We start from the raw sequence: 21029 nt of genomic DNA, 5'->3' as shown, positions 1-21029 counted from the left end.
TGTGACTTTTCCAGAATTTCATACAGTTGGAATCATACAGCCTGTAGGCTTTTCAGACTGACTTCTTGTACTTACCAGTATGCATTTAAGGTTCCTCCAGGTCTTTTCTTGGCTTGACAGCTCCTACAACCTTGTGTTTTAATGCCCTTCTTGAACAGTGCCAACATCTGCCTCCTGGAATGGAGCCTGGCAAGAACTTAGGCTCTAAAATTATCCTGGGTGTTAATCAGCTCACAGTTTCTTTGCTGTAAGCAAAGACCCTGTTGTTGGGGGTAGTCTATGGGCCCCAGTGACTCCATTCAAAATCGTGGATGGTGAAAACAGAGGTCTCCTCAACCGTTTCTGGATGGATGCCAGAAGAATGTGTCAGGAAGTGAGGGCCCCACTGCCTGCCCACCAGCTGCCTGCATGAGGAGGGGAGCTGAGATCAGGTAAACCTTCCACAGGTGACTGTGGTCTTCTCCTGGGGCCCCACAGGGAGCTCGAGGAAGCTCACGCAGCACAACTCAGTGAGTTGGAGAAAAACTACAAGGCAGCCTTGAAGGCAGAAAAGTTGGCTGCCCAGGACAAACTAGGTAAGGTTTTGGGAGATGACCCTGGTAAGGGGGCAGAGGCTGACCATGCAGGTCGAGGGCAAAGGAATTCCCATAGCCATGGCTGCACTCTGGGTAGACTTTCAAAGTTTGCTTCTAAAGCCCAAGAAGAGGGAGTGATTGAGAATGAAACTGAAAAAAGGGAAACCATGTCAACAAACAACCTCTCTACCCTGAGAAGTTAGAAGTGTCTGCAGCCAAGTTTTGGGATTTGAACAAGTCCCTTCATCTCCTTGAGTCTCAGTTTCCCCACCTGGGAATTGAGGACAATAATACCTGCCTTTATCACAGCAGTAAGAATATGAAAGCACTTTTTAAAATATATCTAAAAGTTCTACAAATATAATACTGTTCCATCATTTTGGTGCTTCATCAAATGCTAACAGGCACACTGTGATTTGTATGACCTTATAACCTTATAAGGGTTGTGTGGGCCACTTATCCCATTGTTTATGCTGCCCTTGGGAAGGGCAAAGTGTGTATCATTCAGAATTCTGAGTTTATAGAGTAATCTCTACAGGCAGAAGCAGAAATTCTTCCCTTTTTATGTTATATTTTTTAAAGATGATATTAGTATTAATACCTTGCCAGTTTTCCAATTTTCTAAAGAAAAGATTTTTTTCTATGTTATTTTTATTTATTTTTTTAATATAAATTTATTTATTTTAGTTGGAGGTTAATTACAATATTGTATTGGTTTTGCCATACATCAACATGAATCCGCCACAGGTATACACGTGTTCCCTATCCTGAACCCCCCTCCCTCCTCCCTCCCCGTACCATCCCTCTGGGTCATCTCAGTGCACCAGCCCCAAGCATCCAGTATCATGCATTGAACCTGGACTGGTGACTCGTTTCATATATGATATTATACATGTTTCAATGCCATTTTCCCAAATCATCCCACCCTCTCCCTCTCCCACAGAGTCCAAAAGACTGTTCTATACATCTGTGTCTCTTTTGCTGTCTCGCATACAGATTTTTGTTTTAAATAAAAGATAATTGTTTTCAAAACCAGGATACACTAGGAATGTTATTTTAAAAAGACAGAAGGTTTTGCTTCTCTTTTACCCTCAGTTGTAGGTTTGCCCCCAGGGATTAGTTCTCAGATTTGAGGGTGCCTCAGAATCATCTGACTTCATATTATCAACAGATACTGAGCCTTGTCTCTGAGACCTTGACTCAGTGGGTTCAGGGTGGGGTCCAGGCATCTGATTTCTGATAAGCTTCCAGTACAACTGCTGAGGCAGCACCATGGTTTCACCACTGATGGGATGAGTTCAAGGTGTGGATGGTGTGTAGGAGGGCTCTCACATGAATTTGAATGTATTTCAGAGGAATAATGATGACTCGACTCTGTTGTTTTCCTTTTGTTCTCAGAGGAGATGGGAAAAGAATATAAATATTTGAAGAATATGTTTCATATATATCAGGTGAGATTCAGAGCTCCTTGGTGGATTATGAGAGAGAAGCAAGGCTCCTTCTTGGCTGATGATGTTGAGATGAGTCTAGAGTGCTTGCCCAGAAAATAATTTCCTGAAATCCCCGGTCTTCTTGAACCTAAGTGACCCTCACTGCACCCAGGGAGAAAAGTGAACCTACGGACTTTTATGGCATGCTTGCAGGATGATTTGGCCTCTGGACCCTAAAAGACTCCATTGATGAATGTGTTTGTCGTGACCAAATTAATACCTGCTCATTGTTTTTTTTTTTTTAAAGAAATTCAAAAATTAACAACAGCAACAGCCAAAAGAACTATCGCCACTCTAAAGAAAACCACTTTTTAAGATCTGTACTTTGTACGATCTTTAATTTTAGCAGAACACTGGGTCAAAAGGAATAAACATTTAAAAGGTCTTCAACACATTTGACCAAATTGCCATCCAAAAAGGCTGTATCACTCTGCACTAACTTCAGCAAGTGGAGCAGGGGGCACCCCAGAACATAGCCCATTTCATCAGCCAATTTGATGGGAGCCCAGGAAGCCAGAATTAGGGTACAATTCCATTCTAGGGGAATGAGAGAGTAGGAAATGGGAAGTGGATGGGGGAGGGCTGGGGCAGCAAGCCCCTACTATGGGTCCTAGGTAGCCAGGGACTTTCCAATTCTCAGCCTTGATAGTCTAGAGTCCCAGGAAACAGCTCAGTCCCAGGCAAACAAGGACAGCTGATTTAAAAAATTAGCATATTGACATTTCCCTTGTTTCCTACTGTGCTATTAATGAGCAATTCATGATTCAGAGGGAGCTGTCATGAACACATGCAGTGTGCTCAACTGCCTGTCTTCAAAGGAAGCCCCATTCCAACAGGGTAAACGCCACACAGAGTCTGCTTTGATCTTTAGGGTCTTGGGTCCCAGGGCTGGAATCATCGCCCACCAGTTAATGTATGGAGGCCCACAGCCAGGGGCTCTGGTGAGGGAAGCTGCAGAGAGCTCAGTACTGGGCCTCAGGCTGGGGTGCAGCCTTTCAGGATGCTTTTCTTCATGGTACCTGTGTCCCCCCAACAGGACAGCATTTATGATGAAATGGAGGACAAGTGGTCAAAGAAGAAGGCAGAGTGGGAGAAGGATGAGAAGCTGGAGCGGGAGAGGATACTGTTACAGCAAAGTGAGTTCAGAAACTTTGGGCTTTTGATGACAGGTGCCCAAAGAAACTGGCATTAATGTTGATCTCGACTCGAGAAAGGTGGCCTTGGTGTCTTGAAAGATGATGTGCTGCAGGGCTGGACTCCTGAATGGAAAGTGTGGAGATTTCAAGAAAGTGCAACAGGATGGAGTCTTTTAGGGCGTTTAACCACCCGAGGGGCTAAACTGTACCATCCAGAACTGTCTGGTTGCAAGTTTGGCAATCACGAGCTGGACTGAGCTTGGGGACATCTGTAGGATTGCAGACTTGTCCGACGTTCTAGGGAAAAAAAAAAAAAAAAAAAGCTCTTGAATTAGTTTCCAGTACTTTCTGGGAGAGGGGCAACATGATCCATTACATGGAGAGTCTCTATACTGCCATGTCCCCTCCAAAGGAAGCCATGTTTGATGTATTTTTCAATTGAGGTTTTTTTTTTTTTTTTTTTGAGATAAAGTGCACAGCGTGTTGATTTGATATATTCATATATTGCTATGTATTCTTAACATTTCCAACACTTAGCACAGAGCCTGGATCACACAGATTGCCCTATAGGAGACTCTCCTACCTGCACTGAGCTTTTTCATAAGTGGAAAAAGGAGAGGGAAATCTCTGAAGATTCTGCTTCCTGACCTAGAGGACTAGTTGAGGCAGAAGTGGGGCCTCTATAAACTTATTCCACATCCTAGCCCAACTTAGCTGACTTTAACAAAGGAAAGGAAAGTGAAGTCATTCAGTCATGTCCGACTCTTTGTGACCCCGTGGACTGTAGCCTACCAGGCTCCTCTGTCCATGGGATTTTCCAGGCAATAGTACTGGGGTGGATTGCCATTTCCTTCTCCAGCAGATCTTCCCGACCCAGGGATGGAACCTGGGTCTACCGTATTGTAGACAGATGCTTTACCGTCTGAGCCACCAGGGAAGTCCATGACTTTAACAAACTGCTCATTAAATGCAAATACTCCCTGGGAAAGCTCATCCTCAAGTCCCTTCCCTCCCTGGATAACCAGGAGATAGCATGAAGATCCTGGAGTCAAGGCTGGGGAATGGGGCATGGGGACTGCTCCTGCTTGAGGCTTTCCTGGAATCTTGGTGTAGCCCAGGTCATTGGAGAAGGCACTGGCAACCCACTCTAGTACTGTTGCCTGGAAAATCCCATGGACGGAGGAGTCTGGTAGGCTGCAGTCCATGGGGTCACTAGGAGTTGGACACAACTAAGCAACTTCACTCACTTTTCGCTTTCATGCATGGGAGAAGGAAATGGCAACCCACTCCAGTGTTCTTGCCTGGAGAATCCCAGGGATGGGGGAGCCTGGTGGGCTGCCGTCTATGGGGTCACACAGAGTCGGACAGGACTGAAGTGCCTTAGCCGCAGCAGCAGCCCAGGTCGTTGCCCAGACTCCCAGCTACTCATACTACAATGATACCATGTTGTCAAAGTCTATGCTAAGATGCTACAACCGGTTTTGGAAGACCAGATGTTAGCTGCTCACAGTGTACCGCAGTCCAGGCTTATCTTGTGATCCCAGGGTTTGCCTCCCTACCCAACCCCAACACCACGATGCTGAAGAAGAGATTTGTGTGAGACTTTCACCTGTCCATCATCCTGTTTAGTATTACAGTTCTATTGGCAGCTCTCCCAGCCCCTCAAAATGATTTAAGCCTAGCTCTGCCTCAGGGCTAAGTACAGAATACATTTTATTGCTGGAAAAGTCACGTTAGCCAAGAGCTGTATTTTAGGATTCAAGTATCCAAGAAAACATAGTGATTATTTCAGCAGAGGCAACGGACAAAATAATAAGTAACGGATCCAAAATAAGCTACACAAGAAGAACCAGAGGTATTAGAAATAAGGGGCTTCCCAAGTGGCACTAAGGGTAAAGAACCCACCTGCTAATGGAGGAGACGTAAGACACAGGTTTGATCCCTGGGTGGGGAAGATCCCCTAGAAGAGGGCATGGCAACCCACTCCAGTATTCTATTCTTGCCTGGAGAATCCCATGGACAGAGGAACTTGGCAGACTACAGTCCATAGAGTCACAAAGAGTCAGACATAACTGAAGCAACTTAGAACACATGCATGCACTCGAAGTGAATCCCATGCGGCTGATGTGATGGAGAACCATCGCCGCATTCACCTCATTCTCAGGCGTCTCCAGGTGAATGTCAGAGGTTCAACACCAGGCTGAAAGGACCTTGAGTTTGACCCAGTCTGGAATTTCTACTATCTTCAGATATTCTGGTTTTCTTGGTGTGTCTATTTTTCCCACATTTACGCATATATGTCATTTCCTCATCTCCACAGAACATAGGATAACCAGAAAGTTTGAGTTAGAATCAGAAGAAGAAAGGAAGAAAATAAATGAGTCCTACACAGCTATCTTTGAGAACTTCAGTCAGGAGAAGGAGGTAACTCAGTGCAAACACATCAGTGGTTGAATGTGCAGTCTGGGTGGGATGTCCAGTTCCCAGGGGTGCCTCTGTAATGAGGCAAACTCTTTGTTTTTGGCGGGTATGGTCCTACTTTTCCAGCTTCCCTGGAAACTTCTGCAAGCAGACTGTCATTATGTGGTTCTTTATCTAGACAGTCTTACCACAGGCTTATTGGAATGAAAATAGTAATTTATAAGAAATAATAGAATGATAAAACATATACAAAGCCCTATTTGCCAAAGTTCCCTATTTGCCAAAATGTCAGATTCTGAATGATCTTCTCATCCTTGACTGTAACTGAAGGGAAATGGCAGTTTGCAAACTAAACTGAGCAAGTTTGGACATGTACAACTCATGTTTGATGAGTTTTGACAAACGTGTTCATCCCTGTAGTGAAGTCAAGTGTTAGTTGCTCAGTCATGTTCAACTCTTTGCGACCCCATGGACTGTAGTCCACCAGGCTCCTCTGACCATGGAATTCTCCAGGCAAGACTACTGGAGGGGGTAACCACTCCCTTCTCCAGGGGATCTTCCCAACCCAAGGATGGAATCCAGGTCTCCTGCATTGCAGGCAGATTCTTTACCATCTGAGCCACCAGGAAAGCCCCATGTAACCAACATCCAAATCAAGACCTACGACATTTCATCAGCCCAGAAAGCATGCCTGTGCCCCTTTGCTGCTAACCCCTATCTACTTCAAAACCTGCCCCAAGACAACCACTCTTTTTATTCATATAACTATAAATTTCATTTAGTCTAATTCAATTGCTGTCATGTCCAGCTCTTTGCAACCCCATGGACTACAGTACACCATACTTCCCTGTCCATCACCAACTCCTGGAGCTTTCTCAAACTCATAACTATCGAGGTGGTGATGCCATTCAACCATCTCATTCTCTATCGCCCCCTTCTATTCCCGCCTCCAATCTTTCCCAGCATCAAGGTCTTTTCTAAGGAGTCAGTTCTTTGCATCAGGTGGCCAAAGTATTGGAGTTTCAGCTTCAGCATCAGTCCTTCAATGAATATTTAGGACTGATTTCCTTTACAATTAACTGGTATGGCTCCTTGCAGTCCAATGGACTCTCAAGAGTCTTCTTCAATACCACAGCTCAAAAGCATCAATTCTTCGGCACTCAGCTTTCTTTATGGTCCAACTCTCACATCCATACATGACTACTGGAAAAACCACAACTTTCACTAGAAGGGCCTTTGTCAGCAAAGTAACGTCTCTGCTTTTTAATATGCTGTCTGGGTTGGTCACAGCTTTTCTTCCAAGGAGCAAGTGAACAGGAGAAACAAGTATAGATTAATTTCACCTGTTTTTAAACTTCATATAAACAGAATCATACAGTATATGTGCTTTGTTGTGTAGCTTCTTTCCCCTCAATTATTTCTGTGAAATTTATTCATTCATTGTTCATATCAGTATTTTCCTTTTATTGCGCAGTAGTATTTCTTTGTAGGAATATAACACAATGTGTTCACCATTTTCCTGTTTTTGGAGATTTTGATTGGTTCTATTTTTTTATTTTTACAAACAAAGCTTCTACAAATACCATGTGTAACTATTTTTGTAGACTTACACTCTCCTTTCTCATGAGTATATACCTAGATGTGTTATTACTGGACTCTAAGATAGGGATTTATAACTAAGTACTAAGATATTTTCCACAGAAGTTATGCCATTTTTCTCTTGCATCTCATCTATATGAAAATTCCAGTTATTCTATATCATCAACAACAATTAATATTTCTAATGTCTTCCTTAAGAAGCTTTTTTTTAAACTTTGTCTTTTGGTTGCACAATGCGTCTTTGTTCCCTGACCAAGGATTGAACCCAGGCCCTCAGACCCTTAGTGAGTGTGGAGTCCTAACAACTGGACTGCCAGGGACTTTCTAAGTATTGCCAATCTTTTAATTTTGGCTATTTCAATGGGTATGACCCTTGAAAAGGGCATGGAAACCCACTCCAGCATTCTTGCCTGGAGAATCCCATGGCCAGAGGAGCCTGGTAGGCTACAGTCCATCAGATTACAACGAGTTGGACATGACAGAAGCCTCTGAGCACAGCACAGCTCAGCAATAGGTATAAAGTGCTATTTCATTATTATTTTAGTTTCCCTGATGACTTATGTCAGGCAAATTTTCATATGCTTATTGGACCGTGTATATGTCTTCTTTTGTGAAGTTTGGTTCAAGTTTTTTGCCAGTTAAAAAGAAATTGCGTTATTTACTTCTTTATCATTGGTATGTAGGAGTACTTTTTATACTGTGAATACGGTTCTTTGTCAGATATACATGCTGTGAATTCTGTGGTTTGCCTTTTCATTTTGCTCACATTGTCTTTCCACGTGCAAAAGTTTTACTTTTGATGAAAAGTTGGTTATCAACTTTTTCCTCATATGGTAATAGCTTTTTGTGTCCTCTGTGAAACTGTTGCCTATTTCAAGAACATGAAGATATTCTAGTTTTTAGAAAGTTTCATAAGTTTAGCATTTATGATTCTGTGATCTATTTTGAATAATTTTTTATATTAAAGGTCTCAGGTCATTTTTTCCATATTTATATTCATTGTTTCAGAATGATTTGTTGAAAAAAAATGTCCCTTTCTCCACTAAGTTACCTTGCTGTCTTTGTTGTATATGAGGGGGTAGAGAGCAAACTCTCCAGTCTGTTCCATTCAACTATCTGTCTATATTTAGGCCAACAAAACAATGTCTTAATTTCTGTAGCTTGAAATCAGGGAGAAAAAAATCTTCCAACTTTGTTCTTGCTTTTCAAGGTTATTTTGGTTCTTCTTCAGCCTTTGAATTTCTATATAAATTTTATAATTATCTTGTCAAGAAAGCCTAGTGGTATTCTAAGTGGGATTGCAATGAATATAAAGCTCGGTCTGTGAAGAATTGGATATTTAACAGTATTACATCTGTACCCTAACAAAAGAATACTCTTTAATGAAAACATGATTGCTTTTAATATTTCCTGATACACTAAGGTTGAGTCTGAGTAAGATTTTCATCATTTAACTTCAACATGTCATGTCACTACTTTATAATGTATGCTTTATTAAAGCAACATCTGAGCTTTGGTGAATATTGCATTCCTGAATCCTATTCTGGCTTTCTTAATTTTCTGAAAGAAGTGCCAGAACCCCAGGTGCTGACCTTTTCTAAATAAAATTCTTTTTAGGAGCTCTTAAAACAACATGAAAGGGATACCTTGCAATTAGAGGAGCTTAGAAAGACAAAAGAGGTAAGCTTTTTCATTTTTCCTGTGGAATTAGCCTCTTACAAATATATTGCTAAAATGATACATTCTCAATAAAATGGAATCTATGATAATTTTCCCCAAACCATTGAAAAACAAGAGAACTAAAGCTGAGTTAGAGCTTCCCCAGTGGCTCAGCAGTAAAGAATCTGCCTGCAGTTCAGGAGCTGCAGGAGACACGGGTTCAATCCATGGGTCAGGAAGATCCCCTGGAGGAGGAAATGGCAACCCACTCCAGTATTCTTGCCTGGAAAATCCCATGGACAGAAGAGCCTGGCCAGCTATAGTCCTTGGGGTCATGAAGAGTCAGACACGACTGAAGCGACTTAGCACATATACACACAAAGCTGAGTTCGCTGGATTCACTGTCAAAAAGGATTTTAGAACTATCTGAAAAAAGAAAGCCATTGCTGTCTTTTTAGAGCCAGATCTGAACAAATATATGAACAATATACTGTGAGATCTTCAGTGTTAAATGCCTTGCACTTCTCATAAGGCTCTAACAACAAATGGGCCTTAAAAGGTAAAATGCCAGATTCTTCCATTTAGACTCTGAAAAGTACAATACTGCCTCTTGGGAACTGTGAGTTCAAGTCTTTCCTTAAAACTCTGAGTGTATTTACCTCACCCCTACAGCCTCTCTAGGAACTTTTTTTCTGGAACAAATTATAGCACTTCCATAAAGGAGATATCAGAATGGAAATTGTTCAAACCTACAAACTGCCTTGTGGTTCTTCTTCCACTGTGAATTTAATTTGAATTCAGAATGGACCCATTTGGGGAAAGATTTGCCATTCCGAAAGCATGGCATGACATCGTAGAGCCCAGGCAGGACTTCAGCTTTGTTGGGCAAACAGTCATAATGTCCTACAAGGTAAACGGTGGACTTTGGTATGAGGTAGACTCAGTGTGTTGTAAGAATGGCTTTAATGAGCTTGACTACTAATTCTATCACTGTGTCATTTCTGGGTCTATTTCAATTAATTTATTTTGCTCCTCATGTATGGTCATATTTTCTTGCTTATTTGCATGTCTGGTAATTTTTTTATTGGATGCCAGCCATTGTGACCTTTACCTTACTAGGTGCTGAATATTGTTGTACTTCTTTAAATACCATTAACCTTTCTGAGATTCAGTTAAGTTACTTGGAAATGGGCTTCCCTGGTGGCTCAGTAGTAAAGAATCTGTCTGCCAATGCAGAAGACAGGAGTTCAATCCCTTACCCAGGAAGATCCCACATGCCAGGGGACAACTAAGCCCATGTACCACAACTGCTGAGTTTGTGCCCTAGAGCTCAGGAGCCAACAACTACTGAGGCCACATGTCACAACTATGGAAGCCCATGAGCCCCAGAACCTGTGCTCCAAAACAAGAGAAGCCACCGCAATGGGAAGTCCACACACAGCAAGTAGAGAGTAGCCCCCACTCACTGCAACCAGAGACAGCCTCCTTGCAGCAACAAAGACCCAGCACAGCCAAATAAATAATAAAAACTTAAAAAAAAAACATACACACACACAAACCCTTCAAAAAAAAAAAAAAAGAAGTTACTTGGCAACAGTTTGATTTTTCAAGCCTTGATTTTAAGCTTTCTTAGGCAAAATTAAAGCAGTCTTGATCTAGGGCTAGTTTTTCCCCAATGCTGAGTAATCTCTGTGTTTTAACAGGGTTTTTGTATTCTGGCTAGAGTGTGGCAGGCTACAGTGTATGGGGTCGAAAAGAGTTGGACACGACGGAAGTGACTAACACACGTGCATGGTGGAAACGTGAATTTCCCCAGTCCTGTTTTGGTTTAGGGACTGTTCTGCCTGCTGGTGGTTCCTTCTCCTTGCCTCGTCTCCCTCTGCTCCTTCTCGCCATTGTGTAGCTCCAGTGGCGCTGGACTGCTTACTGTTTCTTAACAGGCCAGACTTCTCCCACCTCAGGGTCTTTGCACTCGATCTTTTCCCTTCTTGGAAAGCTCTTTACCAGATATCCACACAGCTCACTTTCCTACTTTCTCCCAGTCTTTCTCCAAATGCCAACTTCTCAGAGGCTGCTCTACTTAAAGGCTCAACAACCTGCCTGACACTTTATTTTTCTACACTGACTTATAACCATTCAACCTGATAAACTCAGTGAAGGGAGGGATTTTTGTCTACTGCTTTCCTTGCCACTAATCCTCAGTTCCTAGAATGGTGCCTGCCATATCACAGACATCCAGTGAACTGCAAATTTTTAAATGAATAAATAAATTAATTTTATTCATTTTTAAATAAATGCTTCAATGAAAGAATGCCAAATGACCTGGTACAGTGCTTTGCCCAATGCCATTGCAGTAAAAGTGATGGTGCATGCATTCTCAGTCATGTCTGACTCTTTTGGGACCCCATGGACTAGCCCACCAGGCTCCCCTGTCCATGGAATTTCCAAGGCAAGAATACTGGAGTGGCTTGTCATTCCTTTTCCAGGGGATCTTCCTGACCCAGGGATAGAACCCACGTCTCCTGCATTGGCAGGCAGATTCTTTACAACTGAGCCACTGGGAAGCCCCCTGATGAATCCATATCAATACATTATTATTAACTAAAATCCAACTTACCTTAGCATTCCTTCTTTGTGTTGTACAGTAAGTCCCTACGTATGAATAAGTTCCATTCTGAGAGTGTATTCAAAAGTCCAACAAAGTTAGCTTAAGTACCCAACTAACACAATCGACTATATAGTACTGTAATCTAATAGGTTTGTAATACCTCTCATACAAATAATATGTACATAAAAAACAAGCAAACACAACAAATAAAACATTTTTAATCTTACAGTACAGTACCTTCAGAAGCACATAGCACAATACAGCAGCTGGTGTACGGGGGCGGGCATGCCTGTGTGCATCCTATAGGCTTCGTCACGTGCATCATGCCACGCAGCCTCCACTGCAGCATCATACAGAATGGTGTCTCTGCCCTAAAAGTCCCCCCCCCCATTCATTCCTTGCTTCCCTTCCTAACTCCTGGCCACCACTGGTCTTTTTACTGTCTCTATAGTTTTGCATTTTCTGGACAGTCATGTAGTTGCAATTCATACTAGATATTTAGTAAACACTTGTTTAATGAATGGATAATTGGTAGCTATTTTGACAACCCATGTGAGCTCTGGTGAGGGCTGGCTCTGGGGCCGTACCAGTGAGGTTGTTGAGAGGGGTATAGACTAGTGAGACATAGAGGGGTAGAATGAACAGGGCATAGTAACAGAGCAGGAGAAGGAGTGGCTAAAGTTGATGCTTTCACATTCTAATCCAAATGTCCTGAACAAGAGGATGAATGGGTAGACATCAGTGCAATGTCCTGAAACAATTTCTTCTTCTTACCCAGGTCATAGAGGAAGAGTTGTATGCTCAAGCTCTTATCCTAGAATCACTTAACACAACCCTCTACCAAACCCAGATGGAACTCCAGAGAGAGGTGAATCTTGGCTGGAGTGGGGGTGGGAGCTGGAGGGAGGAACCCTCTGCCATGTAGCTCTGCCCTGGGTGACTCTAATTTAGGAAAGATGGCTATTAACATGTACCTGTCTTTCAGAAAGCTGCGGTAGCAACTCTGGAGAAAACACTCCAGATCAAGCTTACTGAAGCTGAAGACAAGCTTAAGTACACCATACACTACCTGACAGAAGAAAACATTCATCTAAGGTATGAATGAGGCTGCTCAAAAAAGACGTGGCTGAATTATCTTCAGAAAGTGACAATAGGAATTCCCTGGCAGCCCGCTGGTTACAACTCTATGCTTCCGCTGCAGGGGGCCTGGGGTCAATCCTTGATCAGGGGACTATGATTCCACATGTTGTGTGGTGATGGGTGAGGAATGGGTGGAAATGAACCTAGGTATTCCCTCATGAAGTCAAGGCACAGACACTGTCAGGAGGGGGATATTCGCTGGCCACAGAAGTTACCTTCTGAGGTCAGCACTTTTAAAGTGATGTTGGGAGACTCCTCTCCCTTTCCTATGTTAGTTTTTAATGCAAAACAACATATGAGGTTTATCTGAGACTCTCTGGGTTTATTCAGTTTTATGACTGAGGATTATTTTTAAATCCATGACCTTGAGTCTTGTGATTTTCTATTAAGGGCTTTTATACCTTGAAGGCCTTCTTTATTATGGGGTGTTAATAAATGCTAGGAAGAGGTTCTGAGGGATCTATTTGAATATCTTGATGGCAAGTGCACTGTGAATTTTGCCAATATCAGTTGGAGATTTTGCCCATAAGGAAGATAGTAGTTGATTCAGGAGGAATGATCAGTGTTTCCAGAATAAGTTTTAGGTCCACGACAGATGGAGCAAACAAAAGATGTCACAGGGTCTTTTAATTCACCTAATTGGCTGTTTTGATGATTGTAGTCAAATTCTAGAATTATTTTATAGGAGGAGAAAGAAATTCCAGCAAGAAACTTCTCTAAGAAGTCTCAGCTTAATAAATGGGGAGAGATGAGGGAACTAAGGAGAAAGGGACGTGTGTCTCAAAGGACCTAAACAAAAGAAAGTAAGTGCAGAGACAGGCCCCTCTTGTGGCTCATTAGAGATCCCCACTCTTTGAAGTGTTTTAGAACTCTGAGGCAGGGGCTGCTTTATTGTAATGGGGCTGAGCACTGAGAATGTGGCTCTGATGTCCTTTAGGACTGAAAGAGATTCATCCCCAACTTGGGGAAAATTTCTTCAAACCAATTGGGAGGGAGGATTGGGAAGAGCCCCTGGAGTTCCTTGGAGCCCTATCACTGAGAACTGAAAGGATGTTGGAAAGGCTGGTTAAGAGGGCTTGAAGCAACCTGAAGTGCTAGACTCTGTAAAATCTCTTTTCCAATGTTCTGGCTCTTTGCAACAACAGGAGAAACTAAGAGGATTCTGGTCTGGGTTAGGAAATTTAATTTGTGAAACTGAAGATAAGAATTTTGGTGGTCTTATTTATGGGTGACTCATCCATGCGTGGCAGAGAGCTGGTTTGCCAGATGAACTAAATCTGAAGTGGATGTAAATTTACCATTCTATCTGGTCCTTTTAGCAGGGAAAGATTTCAGTTCAACCCATTAATAAGTAGAGTTAAAAGCTTCCTGGGTAGAATCAAACTCTTTAGGAGGACCAGAATTTTCTTTAAAAACAATCTGAAGTCAATTATAATTTGTCATGAATAGGTTTGTTACATTTTTATGTGCAAGCCTGAATTTTCTTCTAATCAACAAACTTTGGAAAAGCCCTAGGAATCATGGGGTGAAGTCACCTAGCATTTGCTCAAGCCATATAAGTTAGTAGGTCTCCTGGTTGTAATTTCTGAGATCTGTTAGGATTTTCTTAATTAGCAGGTTTCATCCAATACTGGGACTGGCTTTCACCAACAAGCATATATATAAACTATATAAGTTAGAGAAACCAGGTCAGTAAGTTTGAATGACTATAGTAAACTCCTAAGCAAATCTGTGAGGCTCTTTGGTTACTCCGAATCTTTATGGCTCACAGTTCAGCTTTAATCCAAGGAGTATGAGAAATTAAGGATTTGGATTCTCAGACTACTTAATTTTAAAGGGACAGGTTCTGACAAGTTCAGAGGGAGAGGGAGTGGGGAGAATTCCAGAAAGAAGGGAAAGTTCAGTAAAGGAATTACTATAGGGGAACAAAGGATATAAAGATGTGTAAGCAGCATAGACGGGAAGGAGGGAGATGGTGCCAGAGGCAGAGTCTGGTCACGAAGAACCAAAGAAGAGACTCAAGATGGAAACAGAGATGGAGCCTGAGACAAATAGGCCAAAGAAGATGAGCCAGAAGCTTCAGCAGCCATTTTATCTTTCTTTATTTTCCTCAGTTAACGTTAAAAATCTTATTTTTGCAGAGAGGAAATTTTAGACTCATGACATTTACCAGGCTCAAAATAAGCATTCCACACAGTTCTGGAAATTTTTGAACTATTGTGGTCTAATTTGGTTTTAAGAAAATTAAGTTTGGAGATTTCAAAAGCTCCCCATAAGGGCCATTGAGACCCTAATCTGCCTTTGATTTGGACTAGTCCATTTATCTAGAAATGCACATGAAGAAGGACCACCGTTTTTTGTTTTGTTTTGAGGACTATAGTTTCTAAACATAAAACTTGTTGGAATCCCTGGGATTGGGATTTCAAAATATCTAGGTAACAGGGGTCCCCTTTCTCAGAGGTTTCTCTGTGGAATAAAAGAATAATTTTCAAATAACTGACAGCTTGAACAGCTCAAACCAAACAGCTTTCAGCTCAAACAGCCTACCAGCTAATACCAGCCAGTTCTAATGAAACAGCTTGATCCCAAAGTAGCCAGTCCAGAGGGTTTTCAGCCAGTTTCCAGGAACCAGCCCATGTTCCAAAGGACAGGGCCAACAGCTTCAGCTTCAGTGAAATAGCTCCTGTTCCCAAAGGAATGGGTTGACAGCTTCTCAGCCAGCTTTAGTTGAAACAGTCTAATCACAAAATCAGACCAAAGTGCCAAATGAGTACTCACAAATAGAACAAGGCCTTAACCAGAAACACAAAACCTTAAAGTAGATTCTGAATAAAGTCAGAGAGCGTCAAGTGCAAAGAGGGCATGGGTTCAGATCCAGGAGAAAGATATACCTTCAAACTCCAGGGTGATTGAGAAAAACAGTGAGCTCAGTGGGCTCAATTGTGAGCACCACACCTGTTTGCTCACCAGTCCCAGAGCCACTGAGGATCATCTTTGGTCCCTGTATTGGCCACCAAATGTTGACATAAAAGAAATAGACTGCCAGTTATTCTCCAGCAATGATAGGTTTATTTGGAATCACCAGTGAATTTCAATTTGGGGTCTATAAACACAGTCTACACATGGATATCACTAGATGGTCAATACCAAGATCAGACTGATTATATTCTTTGTAGCCAAAGATGGAGAAGCTCTATATAGTCAGTAAAAACAAGACCAGGAGCCAACTGTGGCTCAGATCATGAATTCCTTTTTGCCTAATTCAGACTTATATTGAAGAAAATAGGGAAAACCACTAGACCATTCAGGTATGACCTAAATCAAATCCCTTACGATTATCCAGTGGAAGTGAGAAATAGATTCTAGGGATTGGATCTGATAGAGTGCCTGAAGAACTATGGACAGAGATTTATGATATTGTACAGGAGGCAGTAATCAAGACCATCCCCAAGAAAAAGAAATGCAAAAAGGCAAAATGTTTGTCTGAAGAGACCTTACAAATAGTTGAGAAAAGAAGAGAAGTGAAAGGCAAAGGAGAAAAGGAAAGATATAAACATCTGAATGCAGAGTTCCAAAGAATAGCAAGGAGAGATAAGAAAGCCTTCCTCAGTGATCAATGCAAAGAAATAGAGGAAAACAACAGAATGGGAAAGACTAGAGATCCCTTTAACAAAATTAGAGACACCAAAGGAACATTTCAAGCAAAGATGGGCACAGAAGATATTAAAAAGAGGTGGCAAGAATATACAGAAGAACTATACAAAAAAGATCTTTATGACCCAGATAACCACGATGGTGTGATCACTCACCTAGAGCCAGATATCCTGGAATGTGAAGTCAAATGGACCTCAGGAAGCATCACTATGAACAAAGCTAGTGGAGGTGATGGAATTCCAGTGGAGCTATTTCAAATCCTAAAAGATGCTGTGAAAGTACTGCACTCAATATGCCAGCAAATTTGGAAAGCAGCCATGGCCACAAGACTGGAAAAGGTCAATTTTGATTCCAATTCCAAAGAAAAGAAATGCCAAGCAACGTTCAAACTACCACACAATTGCATGCATCTCACAGGCTAGCAAAGTAAGGCTCAAAATTTTCCAAGCCAGGCTTCAACAGTGCATGAACTATGAACTTCCAGATGTTCAAGATGGGTTTAGAAAAGACAGAGGAACCGGAGATCAAATTGCCAACATCCATTGAATCACTGAAAAAGCAAGAGCCCAGAAAAAGCTCTACTTCTGCTTTATTGACTATACAAAAGCCTTTGACTGTGTGGATCCCAAGAAACTGTGGGAAATTCTTCAAGAGATGGGAATACCAGACCACCTGACCTGCCTACTGAGAAATCTGTATGCAGGTCAAGAAGCAACAGTTAGAACCAGACATGGAACAGCAGACTGGTTACAAATTGGGAAAGGAATATGTCAAGGCTGTATATTGTCACCCTGCTTATTTAACATCTATGCAGAGTACATCATGTGAAATGCTAGGCTGGATGAAACACAATCTGGAATCAAGATTATTGGGAGGAATATCAATAACCTGAGATACACAGATGATACCACCCTTATGGCAGAAAGTGAAGAACTAAAGAGCTTCTTGATGAAAGTGAAAGAGGAGAGTGAGAAAGCTGGCTTAAAACTCAACATTCAGAAAACTAAGATCATGGCATCTGGTCCCATCACTTCATGGCAAATAGATGGGGAAACAATGGAAACAGTGAGAGACTTTATTTTGGGGGGCTTCAAAATCACTGTGGTTGGCAACAGCAGCCCTGAAATTACAAGACGCTTGTTCCTTGGAAGAAAAGCTATGACCAACCTAAACAGCATATTAAAAAGCAGAGACAAGCCTTCTTCCAGGCCCCCTGGCTGTGCTGCTCCGACCCCGGCACCACGGGAGCGATCTGGGCTAGCCCAAGCTCCCTGTTAGCCTGGGGAAGCCGGAAGAGACCGGGCAGCGCAGCAGGGGAGAGCAGCAGAGGGTGGCGGGGCCCTCCCTGCACGCCCAGGGAGACCAGGGGAATAGAGGGAGCGAGGCTGAGTTAAGCGAGGGTTAGGTGAGCTTGGGTGCAACTTGAGCTCGGGGCTGATGGGCCAGGCCCCCACGCCGCCGGCATCACACCCTGTCCGAAGATGACAAGCAGATTCATGGCCTTGTCATTCCTGCCCTTGGGGGCCACCACGGGCGACAGTGGCGGAAAGCTGAGCTCGGGGGACGACTCTGGGAATGTGGAATCCCTCCAGAGCTGGGAGATCGAGGCATCCAGGAGCCTGGCAGAGCTGTTTGAGAAGGCTGCAGTGCACTTCCAAGGCCTGGTGCAAGTGGCTTGCAGGGAGCAGCTCTTGTATCTGTATGCCAGGTACAAGCAGGTCAGAGCTGGAAATTGCAATACACCTAAACCAAGCTTCTTTGACTTTAAAGGAAAGCAAAAATGGGAAGCATGGAAAGCACTTGGTGATTCAAGCCCCAGCCCAGCAATGCAGGAACATATTGCTGTAGTTAAAAAATTAGATCCAAGTTGGAATCCTCAGTCACCAGAGAAGAAAGGAAAAGAAGCAAAAACGGGTTTTGGTGGGCCAGTTGTTAGTTCTCTGTATCACGAAGAAATCATCAGGGAAGAAGATAAAGACATATTTGATTACTGCAGGGAAAACAACATCGACCATATAACCAGTCTTCAAAACAAAAAAAATGGATGTGAATATGAAAGATGAAGAGGGCAGAACTCTACTCCACTGGGCCTGTGATCGAGGACATAAGGAACTAGTCACAGTCTTGCTACAATATAGAGTTGATATTAACTGTCAGTACAATGAAGGTCAAACAGCTCTACATTATGCTGCTGCCTGTGAGTTTTTGGACATTATGGAGCTGCTGCTCCAATCCGGGGCTGACCCCACGCTCCAAGACCAGGACGGCTGCCTGCCAGAGGAGGTGACAGGGTGCAAAGCAGTTACTTTGATGTTACAGCAGCACACGACAGGCAAGGCTTAATCAAAAGACTGGAAAACTACGGTCGACAACAGCACAGGGCTCCAGTGGTGAAAGAAAACTGCAAAAATGACACGTCTTTTGCCGCCCATCTTTGGTATATGTTGGCTAATAAAATCAGTTGTGAGGAACTGGGGGGAAAAAAAAGGCAGAGACATTATTTTGCCAACAAAGGTCTGTCTAGTCAAAGCTATGTTTTTTCCAGTAGTCATATATGGATGTGAGAGTTGGACTATAGAGAAAGCTGAGAGCTGAAGAGTTGATGCTTTTGAACTGTGGTGTTGGAGAAGACTCTTGAAATGCCCTTGGACTGCAAGGAGATCCAACCAGTCAGTTAATCCTAAAGGAAATCAGTCCTGAATATTCATTGGAAGGACTGATGCTGACACTGAAACTCCAATACTTTGGCCACCTGATGAGAAGAACTGACTCATTGGAAAAGGCCCCAGTGCTGGGAAAGATTGAAGGTGGGAGGAGGAGGGGATGACAGAGGATGAGATGGTTGGATGGCATCACGGACTCAATGGACATGAGTTTGAGTAAGCTCTGGGAGTTGGTGATGGACAGGGAAGCCTGGCGTGTGACCATGGGGTCACAAAGAGTCAGATATGAATGAGCAACTGAACTGAACTGAACTGAAATATGGCAAGCCATGTGCAAGGTCCCACATAGCAAGGGAAGAAGAATGCTTTTATAGAGGGGAAAAAGTAATAGGGGAGGGCTATAGTAAACAGAGTCCATGACTTTTCTTTGCCTGAGTTCTTCCTAGGAAACAGGAGGAGTCTTTCTTCCTTTGGGGCTCTGCTACCATCTCAGGGCATGAGAGCTTCCCCTTCTGGCCTCCCTACTCTATTTAATGAAGACTAGTAAAGTTCCTCAGTCGTGTCTGACTCGTGACCCCATGGACTGCACCGTCCATGGAATTCTCCAGGCTAGAATACTGGAGTGGGTAGCCTTTCCTTTCTCCAGGGGATCTTCCCAACCCAAGGATTGAACTCAGGTCTCTCACGTTGCAGGTGGATTCTTTACCAACTGAGCTATCAGGGAAGCCCCATTAAAGAGTCTTCTGTTGGTATCTTTTTTTTTTTTTTACATGGGATTTAGGTGTCAGTGGTTTACCTATGCAGATGCGGCTGCATTTGGTTCTTATGAAAATCAACCTCAGGTCAGAAATTATACTGTTACTTGAAGATGCATCTTAAATCATTGAAGTAACTTTTGATCAATACTTTAACAGAGGGAAATTGTTCACCGTGTTAATTTTGTCATAAATTCTTCATATGGGAATTTGGTAATCCAAATTTCATGTCTCCCTAAATTCAAAATCATTGCAAATATTGAAAGAGACCACTCCCAACCAGTGAAGGAACAAAACCACATTTCTCTGCCTCCCAGATGTCTTATATCCCTTTCTACCCTTTACCCCTATAAATCTTCTCTTTATAGGCAAAAGATACTTGCCAAAAATGAAGAAATTTATGATGAACAATTTGGGAGATCTACCTCTGTTACTGTTTATGAGCATATTTCTGACACTTCAGAAGATGGTGACAGCGAAACACAAGAAGCATGAGAAGAAGAGTCGGTCTCTATGACCAAAGATGTAAGGAACCAAAGATGTTAGGAACCATCTCTGGTAGGCGTAAGAACTCCTGTGAGGTTTTCTCGAGAAATGTATATGGCCTTGCCTTGATTCTACTTGTGACTTTTCACAATTTGTTTTCTTCTGAGTGGCTGAGAATGTTTGAATTCTCACCTCAATTACATGGACATTCATGACTCGTCATTGAAAAGTGATCGTCTCTATACCTAGAGCTGAGGGTCTCTAGGCTTTGTACTATTTTCTCTTCCACCTTTACATATTTCATTACCAAAGACACTTATCTGAAGAACTTCTATTAAATGTTGACAATATTTTGGGGTGTGCCTTTTGTCCCCCAGACATTTCACTAGCAAGAATGATAATTTGTTGAATTGATCCCCCAAACCTTTTCTCTCTTATATGTGTCTCCACTCCCCTACTTCTCAATATGTTCCCAACCCTATGATTTGGGAAGAATTTCTGATGATTCCTGTCATCATCTCTAAACTATTCCCAGAATTCAAATGTCTAGAAGATAGGCAACATAAATAAGGGAACTGGGCTTAACATAAGAAAAAATAACCACATAAGCACAGTGATAAATGGTAACTGGCAGCAGTCTCAATGCCGGAATTGGACAGAATGGTGTGGGGATTGGGGGTATGGGGTAAGGGTTGTGGAAATTCGGTGAACCCATTTCATTGTTGCCAAACAGGAGCATGGTGTAAATGTGGTCAGATACTCTGGTCTTCAAAAGAAAGTATTCTGGTTTTTATGTGACAGCTTCCAATTTTTAAATATGGAGAAGAAGTGGGGTGTTTTTAG

The 21029-nt window shown here is 42.5% G+C and overlaps 1 protein-coding gene and 1 pseudogene across 4 annotated transcripts in view; both read left to right on the top strand.

The window, feature by feature from the left end:
• FLACC1 (flagellum associated containing coiled-coil domains 1) overlaps positions 1 to 20536 on the top strand; it is a 37530-nt gene extending 16994 nt beyond the window's left edge. For 3 of the 4 annotated variants that reach the window (XM_060410235.1, XM_027965088.2, XM_027965089.3), the window contains 8 exons: positions 478 to 575; positions 1974 to 2026; positions 3102 to 3201; positions 5522 to 5625; positions 8839 to 8901; positions 12267 to 12356; positions 12474 to 12583; positions 20069 to 20536. In XM_060410235.1, coding sequence (XP_060266218.1) covers positions 478 to 575; positions 1974 to 2026; positions 3102 to 3201; positions 5522 to 5625; positions 8839 to 8901; positions 12267 to 12356; positions 12474 to 12583; positions 20069 to 20195 — 745 coding nt within the window. In that variant the 3' untranslated portion in view covers positions 20196 to 20536. The remainder of the gene's footprint in view (positions 1 to 477; positions 576 to 1973; positions 2027 to 3101; positions 3202 to 5521; positions 5626 to 8838; positions 8902 to 12266; positions 12357 to 12473; positions 12584 to 20068) is intronic. The other variant, XM_060410234.1, reaches the window with a different exon arrangement.
• On the top strand, positions 12623 to 20059 carry LOC101108024 (acyl-CoA-binding domain-containing protein 6-like; annotated as a pseudogene).
• Positions 20537 to 21029: the final 493 nt, after the last annotated feature.

The sequence above is a fragment of the Ovis aries genome, chromosome 2 (assembly GCF_016772045.2).
Source record: "Ovis aries strain OAR_USU_Benz2616 breed Rambouillet chromosome 2, ARS-UI_Ramb_v3.0, whole genome shotgun sequence".
In the NCBI taxonomy this organism is placed as follows: Eukaryota; Metazoa; Chordata; class Mammalia; order Artiodactyla; family Bovidae; genus Ovis; species Ovis aries.
The sequence above is the reverse complement of the archived record's forward strand: the minus strand, read 5'-3'. Positions and strand labels throughout refer to the sequence as shown.